This window comes from Rana temporaria, chromosome 1 (assembly GCF_905171775.1).
Source record: "Rana temporaria chromosome 1, aRanTem1.1, whole genome shotgun sequence".
Lineage (NCBI taxonomy): Eukaryota > Metazoa > Chordata > Amphibia > Anura > Ranidae > Rana > Rana temporaria.
Genome location: NC_053489.1, coordinates 288480201 through 288498832, shown reverse-complemented (window position 1 = coordinate 288498832; position 18632 = coordinate 288480201). Strand labels below are relative to the sequence as shown.

General features: G+C 39.8%; 1 protein-coding gene across 2 annotated transcripts in view; it reads left to right on the top strand.

Annotated features, from left to right (window-relative positions):
• The window catches only part of PGM5 (phosphoglucomutase 5), a 163496-nt gene that overhangs the window by 28002 nt on the left and 116862 nt on the right, over positions 1 to 18632 (top strand). For both annotated transcript variants that reach the window (XM_040356968.1, XM_040356962.1), the window contains exons 2-6: positions 4532 to 4694; positions 7154 to 7300; positions 8071 to 8196; positions 13308 to 13498; positions 15317 to 15471. In XM_040356968.1, the coding sequence (XP_040212902.1) occupies positions 4532 to 4694; positions 7154 to 7300; positions 8071 to 8196; positions 13308 to 13498; positions 15317 to 15471 (782 nt within the window). The remainder of the gene's footprint in view (positions 1 to 4531; positions 4695 to 7153; positions 7301 to 8070; positions 8197 to 13307; positions 13499 to 15316; positions 15472 to 18632) is intronic.

The following is an 18632-nucleotide window of genomic DNA, read 5'->3' as shown; positions in this document are numbered from 1 at the left end:
CGTGAAAAATGCAATTTTTTAAATTGGTCATTAAAAACGATCGTGTGTAGGCTCCAGAGCATTTTTCTCGACGTGAAAAATGGGCATTAAAAATTTAGAACATGCTCTAATTTTTCTCGTCGTTTTTCACATTGTCGTTTTTCACGTCGTGAAAAATGGTCATGTGTAGGCTTTAACGTCGGGAAAAAAACGCGCATGCTCAGAAGCTAGTTATGAGATGGGAGCACTCGTTCTGGTAAAACTAGCGTTTGTATTGGAGATAGCACATTCATCACGCTGTAACAGACTGAAGCAGCCCAAAGGGTGGTGCCATCTGAATGGAACTTCCTCTTTATAGTGTTGTCAGACGTGTTGTACGTCACCGCGCTTTGCTCGAGCATTTTTTTTTCACGATTGTGTGTATGCAAGGCAGGCTTGACAAGAATCACATTGAGAAAAACTTCATTTTTTCTAGGACATTAAAAACGGTCACGGCATAAGGATTTTTGATTTGGAGCTCTCTTTGACCTATTACACCTTGATTTCTCAACCTGGGTGAATGTCCTCTCCAGAGGGGTGGGGGCTAGTCCTTGTAAAATGCTGCCGAATACAGGCCAATTGAGCTGAAATAGTGACTTTGTCTACATTTTGATAACCTGTGACAATCCATATCCAGTGCCCCTCTACCACTCACTACCTTTTCTTTTTAAACATATGTAGCATTACCCCCATTGGAGCTGCTGGATTTTTGGGTGGCGTGTTACCTTGTGGCTCCTCCGAATTCTCTAGGGGTGAATGATGCGTATGTGCTTAAACAGAAGTGAAGGAATGTGAAGGAATGTCCACGGCAGGTGCTCTTTTGCTGTGCTCTTTATTACCCAGCCGGGTAAAAACAATAAAACTTGTGGTGAGGAAAGTAAAGTTGAAAGGAGGAAGGATAGCAGATTCAGGCGTAATGATAGGAAACAGTCCTGCTCCCAGACGTAACACTTCTCTGCGCCACTCCCGCCGGAGAGGGTTCAGTGTACAGGCCTCTCTCACTGACCTGGCAGCCGGAGTATCACTCGGACAATTATAGGAATAAGTCTCTGCCACAGACCCTCCTTGGTGAACTTGAACTTGGGAGAAAGTCTCTGCCACAGACCCTTCTCAAAGAACCTCAGAAGATACCTCTGCCACAGGTCCCCTCTGGGTAAAATTCTTGGAGATAAGCCTCTTTGGTTGAGTTATGTCTGGATCTCCTTCAACTTGTCGCCCAGGTACCGACTGACAGGTGATCAGTCCCGCAGTGTCCAGCTTCCTGTGATCCCCAGTGGTTTCGTCCAAGCCCTATTGGACCGCCAGCCTCTCAATGGCGCTCCTCAGACCGACTCCCCACCGAACAGCACCCAGCTGGGGATCTTCAAAAGAGGGAACCCAGTCGCCAACATGGTCCCAGAACCAGGAACACCGCGTGGCACGTACGCCCCGGCCAGGTAGGCCATATCGCCGGGGCGCTGTGATGTGGCCACCCTAAAGGTGGGTTCCACACTGGACGAAGAAGAACCCAGAACCAATGGTGTCTGTCCCATAAATACCTCTCCCCAGCATGCACAGCGAGGACAAACCCTCGTGATTGGCTGCTGGGAAAAGCACCCAAACCTCGACTCCACTGCTGCCACCTGCAGTACCGGGGTCAGAAGAACACCCCAATACAGCAGAATGACCCACAATATGTACATAGGCGCTACACATACAATAGACGTTTTACTTTGATAGTGTAGTGCTATCCCTGTAGAAGTCGCTGGTTAAAATGTTTCCTCTGTTCTCTACCTCCACCTTTATAAGAACTTCAGCCCCTCTGACACACTAGGTTGAGTGTACAAAGCATGCAATACCACAGATAATCACTGGAAATCTCTGGTTACTATTATCACTACCATGTCCAAAAAAACAGGCACTGAACCAGTTAGTAAGACAAAATTAATATATTGTCACTCAATATGGTGGGTAAAGAGGCAAGAATGAAAATTGATTAACAAATGCAATAACACAATTTAGCATACAAAGAGATTAATTATAAGGACTAGTCATAAGATGACACTTAGCATGCAGATCAGCATAAACAATAGCAAGGTCACATAAAGTGCAGCAGTGGGCAGTAATAAAGCTTGATTTAATGAATACAAGAGACTACACTGCTGAAGTACATTAATAGTGACTATGTTAGGCCTAGATCGACTGGATGAGCACTATCAGTAAAAAAAAAAAGGGATAAAAAAAGACTCGCAGGGTAGTTTCTTGGAGGGGCAAACCCCTGTGTTGCTTTTCTGTCAGCTATAGTTGGGGCCCTTTATGAAGAGGTTGTGCAAATGTAGTGACAGTTCAGTATAAGTAAAGTATAGGTTTGGTATGGGTGCAGTAAAGGTTTGACAGAAATGTGGTATAGGGATGGTATAGATGCGGTATGGGTTGGAGGCACTTGATGTCCTGCTCTCAGTGGCTCAGTCTCTGCTAGCAGTGTCAATAATGGGCAGAAAGCCCTCCCACAAGGATCCCAGGATGCTGCTGTGGACACTCAATGTAGAAGTGGGGGCCCCCTTAGTTTCTCTCTGAAAGCCTCAGATGATCAGCAGTAGGAAGCAGAGGGTGAGTGGGTGGCTCTGCGCTGCCCCGGCTGTCCTTACTCTCTGGCTCACATCCCCACTGGCAGGTGAATACTCAGACAGAGGTGTGGCAAAAGATGGAACTTTTTCAGGCAGTTTATTAAAAAATCCTCTCTCCACTCCTTCTACTGCACAGTGTCTATTGGGATCTGTAGTCAAAGAGTCTATGGGTCCCATTTTATGGCTGCTGTCCCAAACTACAACTTCCAGAATTCTCAGTCCTCTGCATAGAAGTTAATGGGCTTGCTAGGCTTTAGCACTCCTCCTTCTGGCCAATGGTGCAGCATAACATCAGTATTGCAGTTGAAAGTGAAAGTAAACTAATTGTTAGTTTCTGTAGCTCTTCTGTAATCAGCATGCAATTGATTTGGTCTGCTCAGGACTCTACAGACTGCAAGTATGATTGCTTCATCGTGTCTTCTAGAGGCTTCCAAAATATAGTGGGTCGGAGAAGCAGATGAGCAGTCTAAATTATTTTGCAGTCTAAGTCAATCCTTGGGCGAGGGTGTCCAGATGGTGTCTGGGAGAGTGCAAGCCAGTTATGCGTAGCTAGGGGTCTATCCTACTGCAAATTTAGTTTGGAGCTAAGAGAGAGAGGTTCTACTGGGGATCCGGAAGCTTCACAGAGGAGACTGTTTGAGTCTGGAAGGAAACATCCAAGTCCATCCAAGTCTGTTAGTACAGACCTGCAAAGAGGGATCCTAGTGACTGTTGCTTCTGTTAACCTCTGCTGCACTAAATTTAGGGCTTACCTGGCCTGGAACATTGCTAATGGTGTCCCAGTACTGTCCATTTTACGTCCTACTGCTCAAAGGACTGTGTTAAAAAGTAGTCCTGACGCTGTGTCCACAGCTTCCCTATATCCCATTCAAGTTAATCTGCAATAAACTTAAAAAAAAAAAGGCAACCTCTAGTTTTTCTGAGCCAGAGGAGTGAATGTTGCTTTTAGTGGGAGAAGAACCTGGGACTTAAATCAGCGGCCCTTGCCAGGGTAGCGCTACAGTAAGATATTTAAAATTATTTGTTATTATTGTTCCCCATTAAATCTTTAACCCATTAATACTATGGGTCTTTTTTTTAATGTTTTTACACAAATTTCACACAGGATTCAAAATGTTTTCAATAATGAATGCAATTAGAAAATGTGTGAATCTTGAGTTAAAGTTGTGAAAAAAAATGTGTGGAAACATTTACAAGTAGACACCCTACTGTTTGCTATAATGGCACACAATAGATATGTATGACGAGTTATGAATTACAGCACTTGGTAAAATTTGTCAAAAACTAGGTGCAGAGCGTAGCTTCATAACATTTTGATTTACCCTCCCTTTTTGAAAATTTGAACAATTTTCACCTTTTATATATGTGTGTGTGTGTGTGTGTGTGTGTATGTATATATATATATATATATATATATATATATATATATATATATATATATATATATATATATATATATATATATAAAAGGGCTCAAATGCATGGCTACAAATGCAATAATCTCTGAAATGTAATATTGGTAATTAATGTATTAACAAATAAAGAGCCATGCCACTTTCCATGGTTACCAGCTAGTTGGCCTTAGATTTCCCCCATATGCGGAAATCCTTTGTTGTCACTACCATGGTCACTAATAATTTAATAAAATAAGTGTGGCTTTATGTAAATGAGATACATTCACAATGTTCACAAATATTTGTTTAAAAGTACCCACATTATCTAGAAAATTAGGAAGCTAACTTTGGATTTAGCTTACATGTGGAAAGGAGACATACTGATACTCTGCAAGAACTAAATCCAAAGGGTCAGATGAGGTGTTAAGACTTACTGCAGTTATCAGATGTGTAACTTTTTCCAGTGCAGCTGGTAAATTACCCCTTTCTCTGTTTTTTTCTTGTTGAATTTAGATTGGACGATTAGTCATTGGTCTGAATGGATTGTTGTCTACTCCTGCTGTGTCCTGCATAATTCGGAAAATCAAGGCAACTGGTGGAATTGTTCTGACAGCTAGCCACAATCCTGGAGGGCCTGGTGGAGACTTTGGAATCAAGTTTAATGTTGCTAACGGAGGTATTAAATTCATTTTCACATCTTACATAGTGGAGTTTGTTTACTAAAGGCAAATAGGCTGTTCACTTTAAAAGGGAATTTTCCCCAAAGCTTAGTACATTTTGTTAACAAATAAAAACATGTGATGATGCCCTAATTGGTCATATATAGTGAATAGCTGCCGCTTAAAAAAGCGATATTGTGTGTGACACTTCCTAAATTTGCTAAAAATGATATAAAGGTATTGGCGTTTCACCAAAATCTTGTAACAAGGCACACTTTATAGATGTACAGATAAAATGCATGAGTTCATATTGCAAAATAATAACCGTGAATATACAGTATTTCACAAAAGTGAGTACACCCCTCACATTTTTGTAAATATTTTATTATATCTTTTCATGTGACAACATTGAAGAAATTACACTTTGCTACAATGTAAAGTAGTGAGTGTACAGCTTGTATAACAGTGTAAATTTGCGGTCCCCCATTAATGTCTAAACCGCTGGCAACAAAAGTGAGTACACCCCTTATTGAAAAAAATAAACCTAGCAGTGTTTAATACTAGTAGTCGCCCACTGGACAAATAAGAATACAGCTTATTTTTTTACAGGTAGCTGGTGGAACTAGTGATCAGGTCACTGATGAGTCTTAGTGGAGTTCCACCGTTCATGAAAAACATAAAATCTTACCTGCCATCCTTGAAATACGACATAAAGAATTAAAATTAATTGGTTATTTTTCTAAACCTGTCGTAGCAAACTATAATGCACATCATGTGTCAGGTACACCACATGCTGCTTGCCCACAACAAAGAAAACTTAACACAAGAAAACTGTTTTTAGCCTGTCTGGCTCTAACAGGACAAAGCGACAAGAGTTCTTACATATGCCCACTGCTTTTCTATTGCATCTGTTACATACAGTATGGAAAATGCATATGTTTGATGGGAACACCCAAAGGTGGGTAAATGCTTAAAACTCCAAAACAAGAGCGAAACAAACCAGAAACTATTGTAGGGATCGCAAGATATGAGAAGACAGTATGTGACATAATGCTGCACAACAGTATTAGTTGTAAATTATCAGTTTTGGATGGACTAACACTTTATGCTTTTAAGAGTCTACAGCCTTCACTAAATATACAAAATTGGGGTTATTTGTGTGAACAAAGCCTATAACAATGCTTTTATTTACCAAGAGCCACTTACGGTATTATGATTCATTAGTGTGAGTTCACATTCTCAGGCATTCATGATTTTCCTAATGCAAAATGGAAGATGAGGACCACAGTGTGTGTGATGAGTGCTAATAAAACACAGAACAGCATGGATGGAAAAGTAAAAAAAAAAAAAAGAGCATGATTGAAATAGAAATCCTGCCAGACACAGAATTTTCCATTTTTCTTGAGAGGTCTTTACTAAAGTGAAAGGTTTCAGGAATGATGACAACATACACTTGAAAAGTAGGAATTTATTCTGACAGGTTCTTTTGTGCTTGTGACAGAAATGGTACATAAGGGGCCTTAAAAGTGTCAGGTCTCAGGCTCATGATATACCATAAGTAACATTTTCGTGTTTTTGTAATCTGTTGTTGATCTCTCTTAATGACTAGATTTTACATAAAAAAAATTACCACTAGAGAGCATCTGTGAATACTCTTATGCCGCGTAGTCACGATCGGTCCATCCGATGAGAACGGTCTGATGGACTGTTTTCATTGGTTAACCGATGAAGCTGACTAATGATCAGTCGTGCCTACACACCATCGGTTAAAAAAACGATCGTGTCAGAACGCGGTGACGTAAAACACAACGACCTGCTGAAAAAAACGAAGTTCAATGCTTCCAAGCATGCGTCGACTTGATTCTGAGCATGCGTGGATTTTTAACTGATGGTCGTGCCTACTAACGATCGTTTTTTTCTATCGGTTAGGTATCCATCGGTTAGATTTAAAACAAGATTGCTTTTTTTTAACCTATGGATAAATAACCGATGGGGCCTACACACGATCGGTTTGGTCAGATGAAAACGGTCCATCAGACCGTTCTCATCGGCTTGACCGATCATGTGTACGCGGCATTAGAGAGAAAGCAGGTGGGCTTTTCATAATATTGCAGTGCAAGAAAAAACATACATGTGCTAAGGATTTTCCTGGAAGAGAATTTTCTATATTATTTTTACAACTGCTGTTTTTTAAAATACATTTTGAAATTGTATGTAGCAGTATATTGGCAATCCACTAAATCAGGCAATTATTGCCCCAAACAGATGTTTCTTGATGCAGATGTTGTACATATGTCCTAGTGGTTTGCATTTCCTCCTGCGATTAGGTCCTTAATGTCTGTAATTACAGTAGCAGTTAAATCACAAAATACATCTGCTAAACAACAATAAATGTGGTCTCTGTTCTGATTTGATCTAGGGACATGTATGCTATATTGTTAAAATGTTTTGTTTAACTTTCTTTTATATATTTCAGGTCCTGCTCCAGATGCTGTAACAGACAAAATTTTTCAAATCAGTAAAACTATAGAGGAGTATGCTATTTGTCCTGACCTGCAAATTGACCTCTCAAGGGTAGGAAGACAAGAGTTTGACCTGGAAAATAAATTTAAGCCATTTAGAGGTACAGACATTCTTTGACCTGGTTGTACCATTATGAGCGTTATAAAGTTTAATAATTACTATACACCATGATTGTAGGTATTTAATATAGTTTTTTTGTCTTTCTGACATTTTAAACATCGAGAAGTGAGATCATATTATTTTCTTTTAGGGCATTCAATGCAAAATGTAGCATTCTACAATAATGTACATCTATCATGTTTTCCATAAATAAACAAATGGGTTCCATATAAAGCTGTACTGCACACATACATTTCCAAATTCTCAAAAAAGCTTGAAAGTGCATTTTCATAGACAGTTCTTTGAAATACTTTCAAAGCCTGCGGCAGGTTGACTGTTCTTCCCAGCATGTTCGCCAGAGTAAAAACTCTGCAGTCCAATGTTTCTGTAACTAATTCTCATTATCAGTAGGTTTTCCAGCTATATTTACAGATTTCCATGAGAAATAATTTGTGGAGGTTTCCTGGAATGTTAATGATTCACACAGCTCAGTGAATTCCTTGGAAGTCTGAAAACACGTGACATATTAGTAGTCCCTGAGGAATGAGGAAATATGCAATTAGTCAAAGAAGAATGTATGGTGCTTAATTAATGGCCAATGTCCATTAACCAATAGCACCCAGCCCAAAAAAAAACATTGATATGACAACAATACATATTGTGGTCTCTATGGCTTACCATATTTTACATATAGACATTGTTATTCGTGCGGCTTTAATTAATTTGTATTTACAAATTGTTTTATTCTATGTAATGTTCTTATGTTCCTAGTTGAAGTAGTGGATTCAGTGGAGGTATATCTCAATTTACTCAGAACACTTTTTGACTTTAATGCTATCAAAAGCTTGCTTACTGGACCCAACCAACTGAAAATAAGAATTGATGCCATGAATGGAGGTAAGGATAATGCTCTCTGATGCTGTATAAAATACATTAGTATATAAATGATGTAACAAATAATACAGTGTCAAATGTACTACTAGCCAGCTTTCATTGTATTAAAACTGATGTGAAACCAGAAACAAAATAATAAAAAGTAGGTAATTGTTTTTGGATCCAACCTCCAAACAGTTTTAACAGCCTGACAGATGTATGATAGTACATGTTCATATTCTAACATATTTGTTGGAATTTGTGTAAATGTTAACCAGAGGCAATTCACTGTTATTGCAGGAGAAAAATATGCTATCATGCAGGAAAATCCAGCTTGGCTTGTGGACAATTCCTTTAGGTTTTATCAGTGAGGGGTATATGTTAACATTTTAAGTGCCCCACTGACATAACAGTTGTTACCCGAGTACCTTAAAACAAGCATAATCAGATGATATTCATGGCACATTAATTACGATATCTTTAGAGTTGGCAGAGCAGAGGGTGTTCATTTAGGAAAGTGGATGTTTACCTTACCTAGATGTTCAGGCAAACCTTTATCAAAATGTGCTATGTAATCAATAGTTAACTCCCATAGGATGTATGCCACCAGAATTGCTGTTGTTTGTTTATTATTTATTGTCTTTTATCCATCCCTCCTCTCCCCTTGTGCTTTCACAGAAAGCCTTGTATTATGTGAAGGATTCACAAAATACATTTTAAATATCTGATGTTGCCACCATCTTATACCAGGTCCAGTGCAATCATTAAAAATGAATACTTCATTACAAAAAAATCATTGCATGCATAATTACAATATAAAGACAAATTAAATCGCTACATATTTAGATTTATATTATATCCACCTTGTCAGTAGCACCAGTCAGTCTATGCGCTGGAAAATTCCTGCTCCATCCCTATTCTTCTCCACATTGAGCAGCTCCCAGCCACTCACTGTACTAACAAAACTACATCAAGCAACAGGTGCAGTTGAGCTTGTACTGGTTCTTCAGCTGCCTGGTATTAGACAAGGGTGGTGCACTATTTAAACCTCACAAGCCCAGTACTCTGAGCTTGTGATAGAGTTTCTACACTGGCATTCTCTTCTCTTGCACCTGCCTGCTCACACTGATATCTACTTGTTAGGCCTCGTACACACGACCAGTTTCCTCGGCAGAATCTATCAAGAAACTTGCTGGGAGAGCTTTTTTTCAGAGGAAACTGGTCGTGTGTACGTTTTTCATCGAGGAAACTGTCAAGGAACTCGACGAGCAAAAAAGAGAGCAAGTTCTCTATTTCCTCGACGGGAGTCTCAAATTGGCTCGTCGAGTTCCTCGTCGGGCTGGTTTCCGACGAGAAACTCGAAAGTCTGTATGCTAAGAAACCCGCGCTTGCTCAGATTAAAGTATGAGACGGGAGTAAAAGTAGCATTCGTAATGGAGATAACACATTTTTAAAGCTGAAACAGACTGAAAAGTGCAAATCGTCTCTTACCAAACTTTTATTTAACACGCAAACACATGAAATTAGCAATACCAGCCCCAAGAGTTGTGCCAGTGGAATCGAACTTCCCCTGCCGTTGTATGTGTTGTAGGTCACCGCGTTTGAGAACAAGGAGATTTTGTCTTGACAGTGTGTACGCAAAGCAAGCTTGTCGAGTTCCTCGACAAGCTTAACAAGGAACTCGACGAGGAAAATTATGTGTTTCGCCCGACGAGTTACTCGGTCGTGTGTACGAGGCCTCACTGACCACAATATTTGAATTGCCACCTAACCCAATTTCTGCTTGCAATTGACCACGCTACTTGGATCGCAGCCTGACATGACTTCTTGTTACTGAACATGCTGTCTGGATTGTCTTCAGCCACCCTTCATCAGCCTGCTTGTCCACAGCATGCCTTTCTTCAGCCTGCCTATCATCTACCTGCTGACTATCTGACTGCATACTGGTTTTCTGAAGCTTGTAGTGCCACAGGTGTATGTCACTCCTTAAGGACTTTCCTTTTGACTCCGGCAGCCTCTGCTATTGGGCACACGAGTTCTAACATCACAGTCAGCTGTACCTCACCTACAGACAGACAGTACTTGACTTTTTGTTCTTACCTTTACTTAACACATCTAACTACTATTAGTCATACCTTCCAACTGTCCTGGTCTTTAGTTTAAATCCCAGTGTCCTATAAATCCAGCCTGTGTTCCAGCACCATGTGCTGAAACTCTCATTCCAGTATCTGGTGCCTGCACTGGCATTCTAGCCACTTGAATACAAACAGCTGCTAGAATAAGGTTCCACTACTTACTACCTCGCAATCACTTGCAGAATTGGGCGATAGTGACTTGTGGGGAAATTTGTCATCAAAAAATAAAAGTAATGACAGCGACAATTCTGCAACTGAACAAATTTCAGGGTTTTTGATTTGATTACATTATTAAATAATTTTTATTATAATTACATTATTATTTGTTATAGTTATTTATTATATTATAATTTATGATTTTGTGTTTCAAACTTTATCATACCCGGGATGTCTATGAGACTCTAGTTTGGACAGATTTAAGTGAGTTATTCCTAAGAATTACAGGCCTACAGTATAAAACGCCAAATTTCCATGCAAAATAATTGTACCTCTTTCAGCACCTAAAACCAGAAAGAATCATACCGGCAGGGAGGTTAAAGGGGAATTACACAAATGTTTTGGTTTATTAAAAGTCAGCAGCTACAAAAAGTGTAGCTGCTGAATATTAATAAACAGACACTTACCTGTCCCATGGTCCAGTGATGTGGGCAGCCTCGCTCATCTCCGCCGGCGCCGTCATAGCAACTGTGTATGGCAAGAGTTTAGGATGTGTAGTTCAACTCAGTACTCCTGGCAGGCAGCAGGTCTGGTCTCAAGCACCTGGCAGTTAGCTGTCTCAGATATCTCAGTCCTCATGATCGGATCTTCAATGGCTCTCCCAGAATTTGGGCACACTTTGGCTTTTGGTGCAGCTGATTAACTTTCAGTTACTCAGTTAAATGGTCCCTGGTATGGGCACAGACACTTCAGTGTTTTGTCTGCACTGCTCCAGGTCCCCAGCCACTCACTTGTGTTGTGCAGCACTCCTTTAAGAACTACAGTTCCCATGATCCGGGGAAATAAAAAAAAAAACGTTTCTAGCACATGATTGGATATTAAAAGTAAAAACAGCTCCACCTTATTTGCCAGCATTAATTTTGCAAAGCGAACATACACTTTGCACAGTAAACATTCACTTTGCTAGGTGAACAGCCTCTGCTCTTTATATAAACAGCAATGTTTTCCTTTTGATGACTACAGTTAAAGTAGAACTTCAGACAAAAGTTGTCCACCTATGATATCTATAATTTGCAGTAAATGTTTGCATTATTACCCGACTTTTTTTTACTGGGATGTTTGTGATTAGGAATAATCTGGGATACTTATGGATACCAGAGGCTCTGGAAATTGCTGTTGGTACAAAAACGTTTTGGTCTAACTGTAATCTTTAAAAAACAATAAACTATAATTTCCTTGAGATAAGAGTGAGCAAAGGGCATTTCCTGACAAAAAGTCATAGGTTGGTACAGGCAGTTTTTTTTTCTTTTGCAAAAGGCTTTTCAGAGATTCAAGACAAGTTCAATTAAGAGTCAACCAAAGCCAACAAATATGACAATGGCAACATTTTAGGTACACTGACATTAGATTACAATGTATAGATATGGGAGATAATGGTTAAAATAAAAGTTGGGGGCACAACTTTTTTCAGTAGCATCGCATACAATCATGTTGCATAACATTAATGTATCCAGCTCAACTACAGGGTGAAACAGTGCACACATCAACTTGCACTTTGTGTTTAATGATCTTTGCATAACATCCACACTGCTGTCCTTGTATACATCCTTACATTGCTGTCACAAATATTCTTACCAGAAAATGCTATCTAGTATAACCAGGGCTTTCTTTTCAGCGGGAACGCAGTTCTGGCACCTCCTGGACTGACTGTATGTAATGTCAAGGGGTGCTGGGGTGTGCTGCAGGGTATTGATGCTCACTGCTGGTGGATATTTTCTAGCTGGAGGGCATCTATTTTTGCAGGGGGTCTATTGTTGCTGAGGAGGTCTAGTGTTGCTGCTGGGGGAACTATTGTTGCTGGGGGGTCAGTTGTTTCTGAAGGAGATCTACTGTTGGGGGAGGGGTCTATTGTTGATGGCTGCCAGAGATTCTATTAATGCTGGCTGTGCGGAGATCTGTTGATGCTGCTGGGAGTCTACTGTTGCTGGGGGGAATTTTGTTGTGGCTGGTACGATGTTAGGGGGATCTAATGTTGCTGGCTGAAGGGGAAACCAAATTCCATACAATTGACTTAGCACAACAAAATTATTCTTGGTACTGTATTGTCTAAAAGGGGTGGAACTGCGAGGTGGGTAGGGAATGGGACCAAGGGACGTTGCTCGGAGGTAAGTAGGGGCAGAGAAAACAAGTGACTCGGAAAAGGTAAGTTCCTGCACCTATTGTCTGAGAAAAAAAGCCCTGAGTATAACAGTAGCCATTGTCTTCCATCTACAAGCCAAATTTGAACAAGGATAACATCACTATTCTCTAAATACAACTGTTTCACTATTCTACAAACAAAAGATATATAGTACTTTATACTAGCATATGGTATATATGAACATAGGTCATATTTATTATAAATGGAATATATCACTTCCTTAATCATTGTAAAATGTAATCTTAACAAATAGCAATAACATATTTAGATTATATATTTAAGTAAATAATTACTTCATTCTGTTTCTTGATAATTTGCTTGAACATATTATGTTATCTTTAATGGATCAAAGTTGCTGTGAGCACATCAGCAGCATTTCCAAAAAAGATTTAAAATTTAAAGGGAAGGAAATGAGATGAATTTGACCCTACCCAGTGAATGCCTAGAGAATGGTATTCTGTTCAAAGCCCTTGGCTATTAGAGCTTGGCTCCTAGGTGTCCATATACAAAAATAACAGATCTTGTTAGCTCAATGGAATTTAATTCCGACACGTTATGGGTATTAAGCCTGTGTGTTGAACTGTGCCACCAGCCGCTAAGCACTGTCTTAGTCAAGAATGCACATTGTGTCATCTTTCTTCCAGTAATGGGTCCATATGTCCGACGAATTTTGTGTGATGAATTAGGAGCACCTGCCAACTCTGCAGTCAACTGTGTCCCTCTTGAAGATTTTGGTGGGCAGAATCCTGACCCTAACTTAACATATGCCACTGGGCTTCTGGAGGCTATGAAGGGAGGGGAACATGGATTTGGAGCTGCATTTGATGCTGACGGAGTAAGTATTTCATGCATTCAGAGATTGCTGCTATCTCAGCCAGCATTTTGTGTTGCTGGGAGCACAGTTAGTTACTGACATCACTAAACTATTCTGGGATACATAGTAATTGCATAGTCTGGGGGAACTTCCTAAATTGAAAAGCATCCTTCATGCCCATATTAAAATTTTAAATCTATCTATCTATCTATCTATCTATCTATCTATCTATCTATCTATCTATCTATCTATCTATCTATCTATCTATTCATCAGCTATGAATAAATGTAACTTATATAGTATGTAGGTGCTTGTACTCTGTGTACTCTTAAAGGATTAATCTTGTATTCATGGTGCCCCATCTAGCTTTGAAAACACAGATGCTCCAAAGCTCGTGACCACTCATTTCTTACATGCACCCAATTCTGGAATTTGAGGCACATAAAAGTAGAACTCTATGATAACTCTATGATAAACCTAACTAATCTTAAAAATGATCCCTCCCAACTCCTAACAACTATTCTGACTAACCTGTTAAGTAAAATCTGTATACTTTTCTTTTGTCACTCTAGTTCAGTCACATGATCTCCCGTGTGCCAGCCAGTGTAAGCAGCAGGGAAATGAAGGCACACTGAACAATGGCTAGCAATGCCTGGCAGTGGTGAGATTGGCAATAGGCTTACAATGGCCCATTCATTTCCGGTGCCCCCTCCTCTTCCCTGCAGCCTCTGGTCCCCTGCAGACACAGCTTCGGATCATGTGACCAGACCTAAGTGGCCTGAAAATAGGTAAGTATACAGATATTTGCCTTTAGTAAATCAACCCACAGGTCTCTTATATATCACTTGCATCGTGACCCTAACCCTGGAGGGTGGTGCTGGGCTTGTACAACCCACTAAAATGTAACTCACATTTTGATTTGGCCTCATAGTGTCTAGGGGACACAGTTTGACCACCAAGTTGCTAGGCAGTCATCTCTATATAGATTTAGACTACTCATGTGGCAAAAGACAATGTTAGTTGGACTATAGTACAAAATTCTATATAGACTATAGAACCATCATTTCTATAAATGATTGTTCTGTAAATGGTAACACATTTTTTTGTGATGTGATGGTTCTTTAAAATATCAAGAGGGGTGCTTCTAGGTACAGGAATTGTGCTTGTGTTTTGTGTACAATCATTTCATTATCTAATGACAACGAAAGAGATATTGGATTTAACACAAAACCGCAAAAAAATCCCAGCTCTACAAATCAAATTTTCATATGTTGTTTGCATTAAAAAGATTTTTGGGGTGAACAATTAGCTCAACTCAGAATTATCCAACTATTTAAGATGCTATTTTATATTTAGGTATAGCCTTAACTTTTTTATAAGATGAAGGGAATGTTGCCTAGGAAAAAACATTTTGCGAGGAAATTAAGGCAGTAGTGGGAATTGGTCCTATACATTTTCATGCATTAACCTTAACCCTGATATACTAGTCTATGAAGTTAAATATAAGAGAGTGGCTTGAGTGACCAAAACTATTTAGTCTACTCTATCCATACAAGCTTTTTTATCATCCAAGAAAGAAATACCAAAAATGGATGTTAGGGATTATAAAGCAGGATAAGAGGCAACAAGAATTCTAGCCTGTGTTATCAGTAGGATTAAGATTATGTTTAGTTTCAGGCTAATAGAACAGATAGTGGGTAGAGGTAAAAGTAGCCTTTATTTAAGTACTGTATGCATGTCAATTGGTAATATATTTATTTGAAAGCTGATGCAATGCTGGTTAGCTAACAAAGTAATAATAATTTGTTTTAAAGAGATTCATTTATACATATGTTTCAGGACAGATACATGATTTTAGGACAAAATGGATTCTTCCTGAACCCTTCTGATTCCTTAGCAATAATTGCTGCCAACCTCTCCTGTGTACCCTACTTTCGGCAAATGGGAGTTCGAGGTTTTGGGAGAAGTATGCCAACAAGTACAGCCATTGACAGGTTGGTACCCAGTGTATATTGTAACAGAGGTGACAGAAAATACTTATTGTATTAAAATTGCAATTATCTTTATGGTTAAAAAAAAGTTGCACTCTATGCATTATGGGCCTGATCCACAAAAAACGTCCGTAACGTAGCTTTTGCCATTTAAGTTACACCGCCGCAAAATCTCTACCTAAGTGCCTGATCCACAAAGCACTTACCTAGAAATTTTCAGCGGTGTAACTTAAATCCGTCCGGCGCAAGGCGTGCCTAATCTAATGGGGCGAGTCCCATTTAAATTAAGCGCGCTCCCACGCCGGACGTACTGCGCATGCTCCCGATATTATTTTCCCGACGGGCTTTGCGCGGATTTACGTTGCGCCGGGTTTTGAGAATCGCGACGGGCGTAAAAAAAAGAGTTGCGGCGGGAAAAAAAAAAAAAATTACAGCGACGCGGGATAGAAGGGTATACTTTTACAAGGTGTAAACAGTTTACACTTTGTAAAAGCAGCCCTAATTTTGCGACGGCAAACTAATACTTACGTAGAAAAAACGAAGCGAAAAAGCTTTGTGGATCTCCGTAAGTGCTAATTTGCATACCCGACGCTGGATTTCGACAAGAAATTCCCCCAGTGGCGGCCGCGGTACTGCATCCTAAGATCCGACAGTGTAAGTCCCTTACACATGTCGGATCTTCTGCCTATCTATGAGAAACTGATTCTGTGGATCAGTTCCATAGATAGAAACAGGGATACGACGGCGTATCCCTTTTGTGGATCAGGCCCTATGTTTTTAACGTGTATACTAATACTAATGTGGGTATCTTTATATTACTAGTTCTTATCTTTGTAATTGATTATATAAATAGTTTATTCATATAGTATAAGGTTCTTCTTTTGGAACAATTGCAGAAATGCAAACATTTGTCTCGGTGCATATGTATCATCTAGATTATTAAAGTATACCTGCAATGAGAGAGCTATGCACACTTAGGGGTTGATTTACTAAAGTGCAGTCAAAAAAGTGGGTTGTATCACTCGGGGAAACTCTAAAAAACAGAGAGTCCCCAGGGATATAGAGGGCTACTATAGGCTGTAAAGGACAATGATCAGGGCATCTATATAAAATATAGCAGTTTATTATATCAAATATTTAGGTAACAAAATACAAAATAACGCTGTAAATGACAAATCACAAAGACTAGCTGCTTATTGCCGGCAAGTGTTGCACTTGCTGGGCTCCCCGGCGGTAATTCACCGTGTGAGTAAATTAAATAATCACAATAATTATAGAAAGAGAACCCAGCCTGTGCATCCCTGCAGGGGATAGTGAGGATTAACAGTTGTATAATGGTGGGGCTAGAATCAAATGCCCAATTTCTGACTAATAAAACGCTCAACAGGTATAGATAAGAGAAGCAAACTTATGGCTGTCCTAGTACGATAGTACTGATAATAGTCTCGTAGATTGGCCAATTATGCATGAAGATGCTTATCAATAATAGATATCTGCAGTCCTGATAGGATGAAACCAGAGCTGTTGGATAGTGATAATGAAAGGAGGGAAAAGTGACAAAGTTTGCCTGACCACAGTTGGATGGATTGAAATATAAGTTAGTACAATGGTCAGGAGTGTCCCTCTATACATTTAGCTCCAAGTACTCCAACACCTGGCATGCATTTTGGCAATGATTCGCTGATTGGCAAACAGCAATCCTATATAGGAATTCTTATCATGGCTTAGTTGCTGTACTGTGTGCTGTTGAGTGTCGCTGCTAAAGGCAAATACCCTCCGGGTCAGTCCATTTGTCTATTGGATACTGGTGTCCATTAAAGATCCTTGCAGCGATACGCTAAACAGTGCATGTGCAATTGAGCAACAGCCAGGTTACGGAAACAACATTCCACCTTACCACCTCCACATGTCATAGAGTCGTGCCGTACGATCTCCTCCTCTGCATCAAGAGTTGGAAATGACCCCTTCACCGGGTTCCATGGTGTCTTAATGCACCTCTACTGGAGGGTAGGTGGATTCAAGAGCACTGTGTAGTCAATTGCGCTATTCTGTTTGGTTGAGGTTCTTCCTCCCGTGTGCCGGGCGGGTATTTCCGTGCAGTGTAGCGTATAGGCAGACCCTCTTTGTTTCTCCCGCTTAGCAGGAGAATCGCTCTGACGGTGTCATGGAACTGCGTGACGTCAACACGTTTCGCAAACGTGTGTCGACTTCGTTTTAGTAAATGAGCAGATGAGATGACTTCCATCCTCCAATCATGTGCAAGGAAATTTTCCCCTTGCATGTAATTGGATATTCTTTGCAAAGTAAAGCATTACCTCATTTACTAAGCTTTGAAGCAACTGCACTTGCAAAGTACACAGTCTATTTGTCTTTAGTAAATCAACCCCTTAATCTGTATGATTAAGCCCTTTCTGAGTGAAACATGTCAGATCAAGGTTTAATCTAGGCAGACTTCTTATAATTTTGTCCTGGAACAATAACGTTTTGTGAAGGCTGATGTTATTGGGGTGTTGCCAGTTTTTTTGTTTGTTACAGGTTTCTTTCAGACAAAATGTTAAGCTAAAAACAAAATACAAATCATTAGAATCCTAGCAACAGAAATTATTATTTAGGGTAAAATTGCCTTTATAAAGGGTTTGCTGTAAAAGTATAATTAATAGTTTTATTATTATTATTATTATTATTAATAAGTAGTAGTGTACAAACAGCACATATTGAAAGCTGCAGCATTTCCCTTTCTGCTCTGCACCAGCTGTCCACCAGCATCATTTGATCAAAGAGCTGGACACAGACAGTTGAATTATAATGGAGTACTAATAGCGATCTCTACTAGCCTCGCACAATACCCCCAGTCTCCCACAATCCTCTGCAGCATCTATCCAGTCTCTAACCCTTAGCACAGGGATCCTCAAAGTACGGCCCTCCAGCTGTTGCGGAACTACACGTCCCATGAGGCATTGTAAAACACTGACATGACTAGGAATGATGGGAATTGTAGTTCCTGAACAGCTGGAGGGCCGTAGTTTGAAGACCCCTGCCTTAGCATATCTGCAGTCTCTGTCTATAATTTCCTCTAATGTTTTCAATCTCTGTCTGCTGACACATTGGGGATGATTTACTGAAACTTGAGAGTGGAAAATCTGGTGCAGCTGTGCATAGAAACC